The sequence below is a fragment of the Lucilia sericata genome, unplaced genomic scaffold (assembly GCF_015586225.1).
Source record: "Lucilia sericata isolate MDLA Ls3-8-SP2 unplaced genomic scaffold, ASM1558622v1 Contig000554F_arrow, whole genome shotgun sequence".
Taxonomy (NCBI): domain Eukaryota; kingdom Metazoa; phylum Arthropoda; class Insecta; order Diptera; family Calliphoridae; genus Lucilia; species Lucilia sericata.
The window spans coordinates 247,698-264,953 of NW_023994564.1; the positions used below are offsets into that span (position 1 = coordinate 247,698).

General features: G+C 25.1%; 1 protein-coding gene across 2 annotated transcripts in view; it reads right to left on the reverse strand.

Moving 5' to 3' along the window:
* LOC119606136 (protein obstructor-E) overlaps positions 1–16,711 on the reverse strand; it is a 35,991-nt gene extending 19,280 nt beyond the window's left edge. For both annotated transcript variants that reach the window (XM_037959532.1, XM_037959531.1), the window contains exon 1: positions 16,460–16,711. In XM_037959532.1, coding sequence (XP_037815460.1) covers positions 16,460–16,502 — 43 coding nt within the window. In that variant the 5' untranslated portion in view covers positions 16,503–16,711. The remainder of the gene's footprint in view (positions 1–16,459) is intronic.
* Positions 16,712–17,256: the final 545 nt, after the last annotated feature.

Genomic DNA, 17,256 nt, shown 5'->3' on the forward strand with positions numbered 1-17,256 from the left:
TACGTTTCTAAATTAAATTTTTTTATTAATAAAGCCTTAAGGGTCTTATTCATAAACTTTTATCAAAGGTTTATATATGAAATTTTCATAAAAAATTTGTTCTATAAACCTTTGATAAATGTTTATGAATAAGGCCTTAAATTTTTAAGATAAAAGAAAAATAACAAATTATTATTCCCAGCTAAATTAAATTTGAAATGACATCATAATTTATTGTTTGCAATAACAGTTTTGGAAATCTTATTTTGGAAGCAAAACCTTTCTATATAAAACTGATTGACAGTCTAATAATTTATCAACTGTATAAGTTTAATTTATGGTATTTTAAAAGTCACTATATCTTTTTTTAAAAGTCTTACCATCACTTTAAAATGTTTCAAAACAATTTTCAAAAAAAATCCTTTCTAAAAGAGTTTGATTGTTTGCCTAAATCATTAGGTATAACTTCACTATCAAATTACAAAAGATATTATGCTGTTTGTAATAAAATTTTCAACTATAGTTGAGCAACGTTTAAGAAATATCGGTCTGGATATTTATAAAACTTCCCAGGAAAAAACTTACATTGAAAAGTAATGAGTTAAAAAGCTAATTAAACCTCTTTTCACTACATCTTCATTAGCATTTTAAGTCATTATTTTAACACGGTGATGTCATTGGACGCAAGTACTTCAACGCACGCTTACAAATAAAGAGTTAAAGAAGTACTTGCAATTTCTCTTACAAAACTGTTGTTGAGTAAGTTGTTTTATTTTTTAATAATAAAAAGAGCCAGCTAGAATACGAACCAGGGACTTCAGTTTGTTAGTCAAATGTTATACACATTGAACCACTGCTTAGCTATTTTAATGAAAATGACAAAGCCGAAAATAAAGTACTTCTACATCAGATTATAAGAAAGTCATTACTAGAGTACTTCTAAGTAATGCAGTCGGTAAGTAGTAGTCATTGAAAAGTAAGTGGTTATGGAAGTACAACCCATTACCGAGTTTTTGCTAGTCGATTCTTCAAAGTAGTTTAATCTTATTTGAGAGAAATTTATGCATAAATTAAGAAAAATATTACACATTTTCCTTGATTTACATCTCATTTCAGCACTTAATTTATTAGAAAATTTTATAAAAATTTAAAATTCTTAAGCGATTAAATCATAATTATCAATATGGAAATTTCAATTTAAATATTTCATAAACCTCAGGGTATAACAAATCTTCGGAACATGTATTTATATTTCCCAAAAGTGAACGTTTTAAATAAAATAAATAAATTTATCAATCTTATCTCAAACATTTTATACAATTTCAATTTATTTTCTTTTATATCTAACATTAAATCCACACATCGATAGCAACATCCTCACACATATACATTCATCGATTTTATTGTAAAGGTAAATTTCAATATTATGTAAATGACATTGTAGCTAAACTGATGTTGTGAATAATAGTTGTATGTGCTGTGTGTGTGTGGCAATAATTGAAAATACGACAGCAATTGCAATCTATTTAAACGTGCTCCACTTACAACATACAAAACAACAACTGCTAAAATAGCAGCAACAAATAACAAAAGTGAAAGTCAATTGCTGCTATTGATGAAATGATACAATTTTTGAAATTATTTAGTTTTTTTTTTTTTTTTTTTTTGGTAAACTTAAATGTTAATAACTTAAGTAGACCTAGCGAAATAAATGTCACATTATAATAAAAAGTTGTAGATTGATGTCAAAAATTGCCTAAAGGTATGAGGCTTAAATTGTAAATTGTAGTTACTAGTTATTGGCATTATTTTGTATGGGAATTAGTTAAATAACAATTACCGGAAAAATAAATGATGAAACTCTATAGTTAGTTGCTGGAGTTTTAAAACTTGTGATGCAAATTTAAAATTGATTTTAAAACTTTCAGAGGTAGTAGAGGTAGTATTTTATATACATATATGTATGTAGATAAGCATGTATTTAATGCATATTGTAGGTGTTAATAATTGCCTCTTCTTTATTAACTATTATAAAGTTTTTTAATAATCTTTATGTAAATATATTTACATATATACAAAATCTACCAAGATGTCAATATTTATTCATATTTATGGCAAATTGTAATTTTTTGTCAGGATTGTTATGACAGCTTCTGTTAATTATTTGAAAACTTTTATAGCAGAGTCAGTGTAAATGTATGTGCTATTTATTAGAAAATGTAATAAGAACTCATATACATATAAAAGTCATTTTTCATACAAAGGACTTATATGTAAGTGTAAGCAAATTGTTAAAAAGCAATTAAATAACAAAGGTTTTAATAAAATAATGCAATTCAATGGCTTTTAAACACACTTCTAGGGTCTATAGAGAAACTTTTGATTTTCTTAAATCGAAATTTTTTTACTACTACATTAAATAAGATGATCGTTTTAAAATTATTAATTTTCTGCAACGATCACGAAATGATAGACGCTTTCAAAGAGATCTCTCCACTTCTTCATTGTTACTAAAGAAAAAAAAAAAAATAATATCCTGTGTAGATTTTCTTACAAACAAACCAACATCTTACTAAATGGAACACTATCAAATGTAATAAAGGAAATATATGACATTTCCTAGAAAGTGTTACAAACACGACAAAGTACTCATATCAACCTTTTAACACAACAAACTAAACTTTAACATGATGTTATGAGTTTTCTTCAAATAAATTGTTCGACAACAGTGTACATGCAACAAAAACGTGAAGCAGCAAATATATGAACAATTTATTAAACAAATGGAAAAAGTGATGGTAATTGTTGTTAATTATTAGAAAACGTTATAACACTAAAGCAAAAGTAATAATACAAGCAAATGTACATACACACATACATATGTATGTATATAACAACATCATCATGTCATGTTAAGAAAAAACAAAAAAACTCAGGGTCAACTTAACTCCTTTCATTTTTCATTCTGTACTCACAATCAAATAACAATTAAGTTTTATGAAAAAGACAAAAAGTAAAAGGGAAAAAAAGAAGACAGAAACAAATTAAATAAAATTACATTATTTTTCATGTTATTTCATATGAAATAACAGGTAGTAGTACATCTTTATCCTTTCAAAACCAGAGTCAGTAGAAAAAAAAAGTGAAAAGAAGATGCCTCTATATACTCAAGGTTATTTGAATTTTTAAATAAAATTTCTGTACTTTTTTCCAATTTTTTAAACACAAAAAACAATTCATGCAAATTGACATGTAGTAATTGCACGCAATACTTGTACATTTGAATGGCATACAACATGCCCCAAAAAAAAAAAAAAACATTGCTTGCATGTGGTGTTGTTGTTGTTGCTACTACTATACTATACACTCTACCTTGCTGTAGTGTTTAAAGTGTGTCACATATCACAAGCTTCATTTACAGGTTTTTTTTCTTTCTGTCTTTGTTGCAGTTTTTAAACAAAAAAGGAGTTGAATCTTTATGTTGCAAGTTATTTTTTTTCTTCTCTGTTTCATCTTTGTAGTACCAGTTTCATCTTTAAATAATGTGGTATGTGGTTGTTACATAATATCTTTGGCTTTGTTTTTTAGGTCAAATTAAGCAAATACTGGTTTAAAAAATAAACAACTAAGTAAGTAACTGTGTTTATGTTAGTGCAACAAAAAGGAATATGTTGCAGTTAAGATTTTTCTTATTTAAGTTTCACTTTAAACAATTTGTTTTAAAGATTTTTCCTTATTAAAGAAAATTTTAATTTTGTTTATCTAAGTATGTTAGGCTTAGTTTTGTGAAAAATAATTAAACAAGTTTTTTAGTAATGGTTTATAAGAAGATATTAAAATTGGACAACATTTTTGTGTTGAAGTTTAATGATTGGAATTGTAGAAGAAAACTTTGACATTTTGTGCGTTTATGAATATTATATAATATGCAATCTTTTCTTTGACATTTTTACTTATACAGAAAAAATCTTAAAGTAGCGACTCTGAAACCAGTTTTAATTTTAACAAGTAAGAAGTTATAGTCGGGTGAAACCATTTTTTGTTAAATAAAATTTAAGTCATATTTCGAAGGGGGCTTTGTATAGAGGCTAGGGTTAAATGAGGCCCTATCATCAAAAAATTCATCAGGGTCATCAAGGCTTGTATAGAACTTGGTTTTGCAGCTTTTTTTTTGTCGAGATACGAATATATTGAACATAATTATGAACTTAAAACCCTATTCGGGAGATTCAGTTGTATGGGAGTTAGGTCAAATATTGGACATACGTTACCCATCATATGCAAAATTTGGTTAAATTATCTTCAAAATTGCGACCTGTATTTTGATTACAAGGTTTACAAGCCCTTTTAGGGGGATCAGTTGTATGGGCGCTAGGTGAAATAATGGACCGATCATATCCATTTTCAATATACTTCATCACTGAGACAATGGAAGATCATGTACCAAATTTCATTGAATTGTCTTCAAAATTGCAACCTCTAGTTTGATTACAAGGTTTACATGGACGGACGGACGGATAGACGGACATAGTTAAATCGACTCAGAAAATGATTCTAAGCTGATTGATATACTTTTAGGTGGGACACACTAGTGTTATGTAGGGTATAAAAACTCTGAATTTGCGGTTTACAGGGAATAAAGTGTTTTAATAAAAAGTTCCAACTTCAAAAATTAGTTCTACAGTTTTCTACAATTCACTGTGTAGATTTTGGATTGATCAAATAGTAGACTTTTAGGTGAAAATTACCATATTATAAACATATTTGTGAAATATGTTGAATATCAATCATGAACCTGAGCATTTTGCAATTTACAAATTGTTCGAAATAAATCTACTTGTAGATTTTTAAGTTTATTTAAAAACACTGTAATGATCAAGAAATGATCGACAGAAATTTAATTTAAAATTTTATCCATCTAAGTATAACTCCTTAAAAAAAAAAACTTCACCACAACTTAAATAGTTTATTTCTACAGATTTAACTTATATACACAATTTGTTGCCATTTTGCCAGGCAGCCAACAGTCGTTGACCAGACAGCAAAACAAAAAGAAGCTAAAAGCCACAGTCAATACATTGCACCTAAAGAAGAGGCTGACAACAAGCAAAGCGGTAAAGAAAATGGGGAAATTAAAAAAAAATATAATAAATAAAAAATTTAAAACATTAAGGCAAAAAGAAAAGGTGCAAAAGAAATAAACGGCTGATTGAAATTTCAATATGGGTGTGGTAGCAAAAACTTGGCTGGATTTCATTCAGTCTTGTTATTTTATTAGCATGAAGTAAATATTATGAAATTTTGTTACTTTGCAGACATTGCATAATATTTTTTTAGGTTTATTTATTTGTTAATATAGTTTTTTTCTTTTCTTTAATTTGCTTAATATTTATTCTAATGAAAACGAAAGCTCTCTCGAAAAAAAAAAACCAACAGAGATAAATAATAATTATAAATGTAAACAAGACATTTGGACGGTGTGCAGCGTAAAAAGCAATACACACAAGCTGAAATCCACAAAAATAATCAAAACACAGACAAACCAGTTCGTTAACATTACGGCTTACTAACCTAGAAAATGGTCAAAAACATCACGACACCTTTATTTCAAAAATATGTATGCATGCATGTACAACACCAAGAAAAGAAGAAAGACAGAAAGAAAGAGACAGAGAAATAATAGTAACATATACATTTTTTAATGGACATTGTTGTGGTATTCAGACATGCGGTGAACCATGGTGGACTGAGTCGGGGTTTAAGCCAAAGTGTATGTAGCCGTATGTAATGCAAGCATGTAGTGTAAACGCATGTTTTTTTTTTCTTTCTTCTTTTTAATGACGCATGATAAATTATTGTTATTTGTGGCTAAGACTGCTGTTTGCAGCATAGAAAATGGAGAGAGAAATAATAGTAAGCACTTGGCTCTCATTTAGCTATTTAAAAGCTTTAATATGCCTTTTTATATGCTTTTTTAAATATTATGTCATTAACTTTAAATTTCTTGCTTTGCTTACTTTTAAAATGGGTGTTAAGTTTTTTTTGTTCACTTCTCATCTAGATATTTTGATTTTGGAAGTGTAAACAAATCATTGGATTAATTACCATTATTTTTGTTGATCAAATGATTTTTGTTGTAGCCCCAGTCTTCTCTAACTACTACACTTGACTATAAAATATTGGCAAAAACAAAATTTGTTTTTAAACTTGTTTTAGTTTTGAACATTTTCACTTCTTTTTTATGTTAAATGTTGCTCTTTTTTTAAATTTATGAAAATAACAAGTAAGAAAGTATAGTCGGGCGTGACCGACCATATTATACACCTACACCAGTTATGAATATTAAATGTGATTTATTTTTCATAATAATGGATTTATCTTTAATATTACTTTGTTCCGATACATTTAAACAATTTATGGATGAAAAACTAATTTTCTGAAAGAGGCTTTATATGGGGGCTAGAGGCAAATATGGACCAAGCCCTAGAAAATTTTGTGAATATTTTTACATTTATATAATATTTATTTGTGCTGAATTTCATCGTGATATTTTTGTTTATAAGTTAATTTTGGACATTCAAGTAATTTTCTGAAGGGGACTTTGTATGGGGGCTAGGGTCAAATAAAGTACGATAATTACGGAAATCGGTAATATAATTAAGACGTATATAGAACTAAGTTTTGCCGATTTTTGTACAGATACTACAATATTTAACATAATTATGAACTTAAAAGCCCATTTCGGGGGCTAGGGACCAATAAGGTGGGTGTAGGACCAATATTTTTGTGCGTTACAAACATTAGCACAAACGTATAATACCCTCCCCACTATGGTGGTGTAGGGTATAAAAATAGTTCAATTACATTTGCAATTCATTAAGCATTTATACATGCTGTTTATAGTGTTTATATGTATGTTTGAGTGTCTGAACAGATATGTGTATATGTAATTTTTTCTTTAGTTTAAATTTGTTATATATGATTTATGTGGCAAATTGTATAATTTTACTTAATTTATAGTTTTTGTTTCCCTTTTTGGTAAAAATTGTTAAAGTTTTTACTAATATGAAGTAATATATGTAGGTATATATGGTAAATTATTATTCAATTATATTACAAATTTAATAGAGTTTTATACAATGATGGATTATGTAGAAAAATCCATTGTTGAATCTTCTTGAAGTCACAACATCTTCTCAATTAATTAGTCTTTTGTTTATATACATTTATATTTTGCGATCTTCAGTTAAACAAATCAATTGTGTTTCTAATAAAATAACAAAATTCAAGTTTAGAATAAACCATATAATTCCTTTAGTACTTCTATGAACAGTGATTTTGTTATTTTTCTGAGAATTTTAATTTAAAACATGTTTGAATAATATTGTTAATTAGTTAATTAAAATACGATTTTTTCTGCTTAAATAAAATATCAATAAAATTATACAAACATTTATTATTCCAAAAATATACATTTAAATGCTAATTCAACTAAAACATCATTTCAAAACATAAATTTCCCTGCTAGTTCAGTTGATAAAAGAAACTTCAAAGGAAACTGAATTTCATAGAAATATAATAAGAAACCATATTATACGGAAATATTTAAAACAAGTTTAATAAAATTGCCAAAAAAAAGAACTATTTCCAAAAAAATCTCAAAAAATAAAACGTCATCATTTAAATTGACCAATATTTTTTTCAAATATTTGCGTGTTTTTCTCTTAACCATAAAAGCCATTTAAATGACATTTAAATAAACTAGTTTTTGTTTATGACAAAAAAAATTTTTTTAATATGAAATTGACAAGAATTTAGACGCTGATCAACACCTTAACAAGTGATACTTGTTTATTTAGATGAAGACAAATAAACCAATAATTTTTACAGATTTGTAAAAAAGATTTGGACATTTGTGTTGTGCTGTCCTGTTTGTTTTGAACACGTTTTTGCTGCCAATGTGTTTTAATCAAATTTCAAGATAAATTAAATTAAAACAACTCCTAATCAAATAACTTGAAATTATAAATTATTTTTCTATAATTTAATAAAACGTAAATTAAAATTACAAATTTTAATATTAAAACTGGTCTAAACCACACATCAGCTTAAAAACGCATTAACATACATTTATGGAATTATTTGTTTAAAATTTAAAAATAAAGAATTTTTTCAGAGCTTTTTGAAGTAAAGAATTAAAAAAGGGGTAAACTAAAGTTTATTTAAAATTGTAAAATTTTAACATGCCACCTATTCAATATTTTTATAGCGATATTATTAAACCTAAACTAAAAGGTTTTACTCAGGTGTTCATATTGTGCAAATGTCATAAATTTTAATTTTCTTGGCATATAAAAAGCCAGGAAAAGCATTTTACATAACACTTTACCAATAAGTATGTACTATGTAGTTTATTATTAAACAAAAATAACAAAAAGCTGTGATTTTTCTTTACAATTTTCATGAAACGAGAAAAAATTCAAAAAAAAAAAAAAAAATATTTGACATATAATAGTGTTAAGGAAAAAAAATAACAAACAATACTGAAAAAAACAACATAAAACTAAAGTATACATTTGTGACATTTCGAAGAGTTTTACAAATATTTAAATACCATTTGTCAGACATACACACAAACACACACTAATAGAAATTTCAAGACTCAAAACCACAAAAATAAAAATACGATATTATGAAGTGTAGTAAATATACAATAGCACTCTCGTACTCATAAGTAGTAGTGCAACAAAAATACTAAGCGTTAAAATGTCAGTAAATACAAAATTTTTATTGGATTTTAATACAAGTTATTGCAAAGCAAGCTAGTTGCAAGGTAAAAATGATATTTTATAGTTAAGTTTACTACACTCAGCAAATGATATTGATATAGAGCATATAACAATAGTTTTGCAGTAATACCACGAAATGGGGAAATACCTTCATACATAGTTGTTGTTTATAAAACAATTGAAAAAACAATATAAAAAAAATTATTGTAAATATTTTTTTTTATAATGATTTAGTATTATAGTATCTATCACTTTTGAACATGATAGTTTAGGAAACTTATAAAATTTATAATTAATTTTTATTAAAAATTATGCATTTCTCATTGATGGTTTGTAGGTGTGTACACAAGTTTTTGTATAATATAAAATTAATTAATATTTTTCATATACATATCAATAAATGTGGTTTATTTATATATTGTTTATTGAAATATATATTAATTAATTATACAATTGTTTTATTTCTAATTAAAAGTTTAAAAATTTAATATTGTAATATCAGATATCAGAAGAAAAAGTTTAATATTGTATTGTTATAAACTACAGCAGGAAATATAAAACTTTAGAACTATTACAATTGGATTTATGTAAAATTATATAAATAATATAAAAATACAGTGGTATAAAATTGTATACCCTACACCACTATACTGGGGAGGGTATTATGCGTTTGTGCTGATGTTTGTAACACCCAAAAATATTGGTCATACATCCACCTTAAAGTATACCAATCGGCTCAGAATTACTTTCCGCTATATTCGTCTGTCCGTCCGTCTGCCTGTCTGTCTGTCTGTCTGTCTGTCTGTCTGTCTGTCCGTCTGTCCGTCTGTGTGTCCATGTAAACATTGTGCGTACTCTACAGATCGCAATTTCCAAGATAATTTGATGACCCTTATTTTGACCCAAGCCTATTGAAAATGGTGACGATTTTCAATCGCCGGTGGGTAACTGAGGCCCTTTTTCTAGTCTTCCTACAAAAAAAGTGGTTCACGAAACATCCTAATGTTCAATCTTCTCAAATCTCGAACTCCCAAAAACTACTTTTGAAAATTGGTTTTTAAAATATTTTCATTTAAAAGCATTTCCTGTGATTTAAACAAATCTGTTAATATTAATGTTATTTTTTTTTTTTTTTGTTAAATTAAAATTTCTTTAATTAAAAAAAAAAAAAGAAAAACCAAACTAAAACTGAAACCACAACTATTATTAACACTAGGTTATAATTAACACAGTTTTAATTAAAAAAAAGAGAAAAAACTTTGGTAAAACAGGAAATTGTTAACAGTATTAAAACAACCTAAAGCTAAATGCCAAGATGACATACCACAAAGGCTTGCCACAGCAAATAATGTGACTGTTACAGAGTAGTCTTTGGTTTTTTTTTATACAACAATTACTATTAGCACGTATTCAATGTCAACTGGTTTTCAATAATAATAAAAAAATTAACAATAAAATATAAAAAAACTAAAGACAAAACCGGCAAGTTTGTATGGTTTTAAACAATTGTTATAAATTGTACTGGTATATTAAATTAAACAAATACTAAGAGACCACTTGTTTAAGTAATTGTCTGAGATTTACACAAAGTAACAAATAATGCTTTAAATACATACATATGTATATGTAATTAAAACAAACGAAAGAAAAAAGAAAAGTGTTAATATGGCTAAAAAAAACAGTTATGTAAAGGTATGTAGTTTCCATAAAAATTTAATTAATTTTAAATATTTATTTAGAAATTATTTACTTGTATTTCAGTTTGTGTGTTAAGGCTCGTAAATTATAAATAAAAGTTAATTGTTTTAAACTAGTATTACCATATATTAAGTTTTACATATTTCATTTGTCTGAACATACACACATATGTATGTATATTTGTATGTGTTTATGTATTGCTATTTATTTATTTACATATTTGTTTAATGAATGTATACACAATAATAGTTTTTACTTTATTAAAACAAATTATAAGGTATTTATTATTATTCGTTTTATTGTATATTTATAATTTACATGCAATTAATTGAGTTAAATTAATATTGTTTATAACATTTGTTATGCTTGATTTAATATCATACAAATATAACATGCTTGAACAGTAAGTATAGTATACATGTATGTAAATGTATTTAAGTATGTTGCCACTTTTATTTTGCAACTAACTACCCAGTAAACAAATTTAAGGTTAATTTCTGTAATCTGTGAAAGAACTAAAGTTAAAACTTTTTAATTATTGTACTTTGGTAATCAAGAAACATTTTGATCAAACATTACATGATTAGTTTTAGTGTTTTAGTTCCATTGCTAAAATCACCCATTATATACATATGTATAATGGGTTTAAAACATAGTGTTATACCATAACATAAGTGCTGAAATTTTCTATATGTATGTTGTTATTGGTATTGTTTTACACATTCACAGACAATCATGTAAATACAAATAAACATTCATTCATTCATAAGTGGAAATTGTTCATTTAATTGAAAATTAATTTAATATGCATTACAATACTTTCATTTTAAATTAATATCTTTTTTTTTACGTTTTTGCATTTTTTCTTTTGTGTATGAGTAGATAAATGTTAAACATAAATTTTTATACGTATTTATAATGTCAAGAGTCATTGGACTTTAAACATATGTATGTTTAATAATTTTTTTTATTTATTTGTTTATTAAATTTTATTTTATAATAATTAAAGTTTTAATTAAATATAAAAAATATACTCGAGAAAAATATTCAATATTTTTTTTTGCCTCGTTTAAGTAACACTTGATTATTCGTTTTTTTTTTAATCTTTTCTAGTTTTTCAGTTTTAATATACAATTTTAATTACAGCAAAACGTTATTGAGTCTTAATTAGACTTCATGTGTTAATTTTTAATTTAATTGTATTTTTTTCAAATATTTTATTTTATGGCAACATTGACCATAACATTTTCAATGACCTTTAGATTATAATCATGCATTTCAAATGTTACATATTTTATTTTTAATTTGAAATATATTTTTATGTAAATTTTTTTCTATTCATAAATACATACATCCATATATCTGTATATATGTAAATTTTATTATTAAAATTTGAAAAAAATTTTGTATTTTTTATTTCATATTGATTAGAATTTGTTATTTATGTTAATTGTAATGTGAGTGTAAATTTTATGCAAAAATGATATGTATTAAATAAACATTATTCGCAAAATAATTAAACAAATATTAGAAATATTTTCAAATATTTAAACAATAATTTTTATTAATTTCCACAATGATAGAATTAAGAATTTTAAGAAAATTAAAAAAAAAACTTGGGGCCACAATCTCATTCTCCGGTTATCGTATAACCGGTAGATATTCTGACGGTTAAAATAAACATTGAGAAAGTGGGGGTTAGAGAGTTATTATAATTAATATGCCATATTGAGTCCCGTGGACCACTTTTACGAGAAAAATAAAAAACATTTTTTGTTTGAAAAGGTTTTCAATTCTCTACGTGTGATTGAAAATCTTGACCACAGAGTGTCTTTGAGTGTTTTTACAATTATTGTACCTTAGGGTGTCCCGTGGACCACTTTTATGAGAATACGAGAAAAATAAAAAACATTTTTTTTTTGAAAAGATCCACAGTTCCCTACGTGTGATTGAAAATCTTGATCTCAGTGCAATATATTCAAAAAAAAAATTCTGCAATCTTTTCAATTTGAGTGTCAAAAATTCCATAATTTTGAGCTTGTTGCGGGAAAAATAATTAAAATTGTTGGTAATGTATATCTGATCCCCAAAACGACTTTTATTGTATTTTTAAGGGCATATAAATTTCAATAAATTTGAAAAAATTCTGAAATGGACTAAACCAAATGCCAAACTATTTTTTAAATATTTTTCTTTATGAGCTAAAAATTACGACAATTTTGATAACCATTTCCATAACAAGCGAAAACAATATGTCTCTCCAACCCACTAAAAATCATTTTGTGGACCAAAAATATTCTAAAAAAATTTTAAATTTTTTTTCCCATAATCAGCAGATAATTAAGGAATTTTTGAGACTCATTTCGAAAAAATCTAAAATAGTTTATTTTTCAAAAATTATACTGAGGTCAGGATTTTCAATCGCTGAGGATCATTCCAAAAAAAAAAATATTTTTTTATTTTTCTCGTGTTCAGTACTTTAATACGAATTGATTGAGTGGTTACATGAAATTCTTAAAAAGGTTATTTCTCGAGATACTTTAATGTACCTACTCTTTGAGTATATCTTCTTATCTTATTAAGAATAATTTTTAATAAATTTTTAATTTGTTTATAGTGTTACATTTCTAAGGTTTCGAATGATTTCAATATTTGACTTTGACAGCAGCAATATTTCCATTTTCAATATGACCCTGACAGCCAATTTACTGTCACGATTTAGACATAAATAACACAAAATATCTATAAAGTTCTTTACACCACAAAACTGACATACAATAGCACCTACTAAAGTGTGACAAAAATAAAAAAACTTGTCAAACAACCCACGCTTAAAGTAGGTGAATATTGAAGTTCTTAATGCAAATCAATCGGAATTAAAACAAATAAAACCATAACAAATTGCTAATGGATAGTTAATATCATTAAAATTTTTTTAAAAGACACTGAAAGAAAAACTGTTTATTTCTTTCCAATAAAAATAACATAAAATAATCTTGCATTACTTGCAGATATTAGATAACATTTAGTTTAGTTATATATAAGTAATATTACCATATTTTATTAATTTGAAAAGGCAATAAGCAACATATTACAGTATGCTTGTAATAACAAAAAAAGAAAAGAGCAACAGCTCTTTTACAGCAACAAAATTACTTAAAAATTCAACAAAACTAACAAACTTTTACTAAATATCATTTTACATACTACCTAAAAAAAAACTAACACTCCATATTCATAAACTGCTAATAAACTTATTGAAGGTTTAATATAGGCATTTTTTAAGGAAAAGTATTTAATAAACCTTTTATAACTTTATGAATACGTTGCTAAATTTTCAAACTACTGAGTTTCACTTATTATCTTTTAGCAAAACATTTTTTTTGGGATTGTTTTTTACAAGAAAAAAAAACGCCAAGCATGAAATTGTATTAAAAATATTCATTGCAAAATATCAACTTTTTAAGATAAACTTTTATTTTAAGGCGTGTAACATAAAATTACTTATAACATTAGTTATGCTTTTAACTTTTTTTTTCAGCGCAAGCAAAAATGCACTAGTTTGTGTTTGTTTTACTTTCTTTATATCTCATTCACTCATTTGGTTTATATCTAGCTTTTTTAAGTTTTTCTTTGATGAAGTAACAAAATTTTTTTTAAGAAAAAAACTTGAAAAAAATTATTTTTAGAGACAAGTAAACAAAATTAAATTTAGTAAGCAGGTTTAAGCCGCTTTAATGGTATCATACATTGCATATTTGAAAGCTTTAGAAAAGCTTGAAATTGTTTATATGAGCGTGTTAGGGTGTAATTTGCGCCAAGATTTTTGTTTCTCAACATGTTGCTAAGAATTCAATGTTGATAAAGTAAATTTTTATTTAAAATACTTAAAGTGCTTAAAACTGTGAACATAGTTTAGTTTTCAGTTTAATTTTCACACCCATTTAAATTTTGTATATAAAACTGCTGGGAAACATTGTTGCTGGCAACATTTTTTATATAATTATTTCAAAATTTAAAATAATATAAACAAATTTTTTGTTTGTTTTAAACTTCAAAAAATTTTATTTTTTGAACAATTTTTATCAGAATCTTAAATGTTGCTAGCAACATGTTTACATTACATGTCTTAAAAGCATGTTTATGTCGAAAAGTTTATAAAATAAATTGAATTTAAAATCAATTTAATGGATTTTTTTTTAATTTTTATCTGGAATTGTAGGTAAATCAATATTTCTTTTAAGTGATTTTACTTAGAAACATGTTGCTAAGAGATTTTATTAATGTTTATAAACTACAATAATTATATGTTTAATGTTTAGAAACAAAATAAGTGAGCAAGCTCTGCACTTTGATTTATCCTCACAAAACCTTTAAACAACTTAATTTTTATTCATTTTGAAATTGTAGGGAAATATTTTAATAAATTAAAGGAAACTGATAGAAACTTCATAGTAGATTTTATAAAAAAAAAAAAAACTTTTCAAATAATTTTAAAAAGTTATTTTTTTAGTAACTATATTTTGTTAAGTATTAGAAAAGGTTTCTATGAGATTAAAATAGTTAATATCTTTACAACTAATTACATAAATAGTAATTGCAAAAAAAATAATTCCTTTAAATAACTGTTGCGATTTTAAGATAAATATATAAATAAGTATATATCTTTAACTGTTAAAACAAGTTGGTTTGGATTAATTGAAAAAAAAATCAGAATATTTAAACGTAAATGTATGTCAAACTAGAATTTAATAATTATTTATTAAAAAAATTCAATACAAATTTAATTGAAAGTTGTCACAAATGTACAGTTAGTTGTTGCAATTTTAAACAGAGATAGAGAGAGTGAGAGAGCGGTGGAATGGAATAAAATTGATTAAAATCAAGTTTTTAAAGTAGAACATTTTTAGGTTAAAATATACTACTTTCAAAATAATTTTTTTTCTAATATTGTGCATTGAAAATATATTTAAAAGTTATAAGTTGTTGAAAATATTACTTATTATTCATGCATGTCTGATTTGAGTGGAATAATGTGAATGACATTTGAAAGTTCAAACTAGTTGGATGTGAGTAGTTTGGGCTTGCCATAGTTGATAATTGAATGTAATTCTGTAATACATTTTTCACAGACCAAAATTAAATCCTATATATAATCAAAGCAAAATAAGTTAAGTATTTTTTTAATATATTATGCTTTAATATTGCATGTTGATGGAATATGATGTTGATGGAAATTTACTTTGAATTTATGAAAAATATTTTCACAAAATTATGCTTTAAAAGGATTTAATAATGTGGCAACCTAAAAAAGTAAATTTGCACTCGAGTTAGTTTATTTTCAGTTACTTTAACAAATTTATTAATTTTAAAATTATAATTTATTGTCTAAAATTTTGAGTTTATTTTTAATCCATTTATGTGTAATTAATTTCACTTTTCTTTATGATTTTAAACACATATTTTTCAGGTAAAATTAAGCAGTTTTAAACTCATAAATCTGTTTTAAACTCTTAAGCAAATCCTTTTTTTGAGTTATTAAAATAACATAATTTTAGCACATTTTGTTTCGTTTTTTATTTCACAAAGTTAATAAATTCCTTTGCAATAAAACCACCAAAGTTTATTACTAATTTCTAGAAAATTGAAATTAGTTTTTTTTTAGACTTTGAAATTCTTAGAAAAAGTCATTAAAGGTTTTCAAAACTTCACAAAAAATTTTTGTTTTTTAATTATTTTTAGAATCCTGTGAGCAAAAACATTTTATAAATTTTATTTTTAAATAATCACAGTTTTTTGTTTTCAACACTTTTTAAAGAAATTTAGGTAGTTAAAACCTTTAAGGTCATTTTGTCCATTTTTTTTATAAAATTTTCTTAAAAGTTTTTAAATCCTTTATTTCAGCAAACACTTTATTCTTGACACTTGTGTGTGGTTTAACTTTAGTTTTTTTTCTCCATATAGTGTTTTATTTTTTATATTTCAATACATACCGGCTCCAAAAAGTGCAACAAATACAACCATAAACTTCTTCATTTTGTGTGATTTTTTTAATAAAAATGTTTATATTTTTTTGTTATAATCCAAATAAAATATTATTCGTGTATTTTTTTATATATTTATTTTAACTAAAAAAAGTATTAAAGATCGCCTGAAAATTACTTGCGACAACGAAATACTTGTACCGACTGTGTGTGGTTGGCGGTCTTACATTCGCTTTTTATACCGCTGCGAATGTGCGCACGCGTGCATGAGCTGTAAAAAATGTCGCTCGCGTTGAATTGTGATTATTTTTGTGTGCTTTTTTATTTATTTTATTTTTTTTCTTCGTTACCTTTTAGTGCTGTACAACATGCTCAATGTTGTTATTGCTGTTGCTGTAAAAACAATCTTAGCTACTGCAGAAAAATAATCAAAAGAAAATAGTAATAGTAATGAAACTATAAAAAAAAGTTGAGAAGAAAAAAAAAACGCAATGAAAATTACCCTCAAATTTAAAGTTTAGTTAATGTAGTAGTCGTGGTAGAAAAACAAAAGAAATCGAAGAAAAACTAACGAACACTCCAAAATGAAAATGAACTCAGGAAAGTAAGAAATAAACTTAAAAAGACTTTTGATAAACTCAATGTGAGATTATGGTTAAAACCAACTTTTGTCAGCTTTACTCAAAAATCAAAACTTTAAACACTTACATACATACATTTGTATGTATGTTTTATTTGTATTGTAGAGCAGGGGTTCGCAAATAAATGAAAAATTAACTATATCATTGTCTTAAAATTTTATCTTT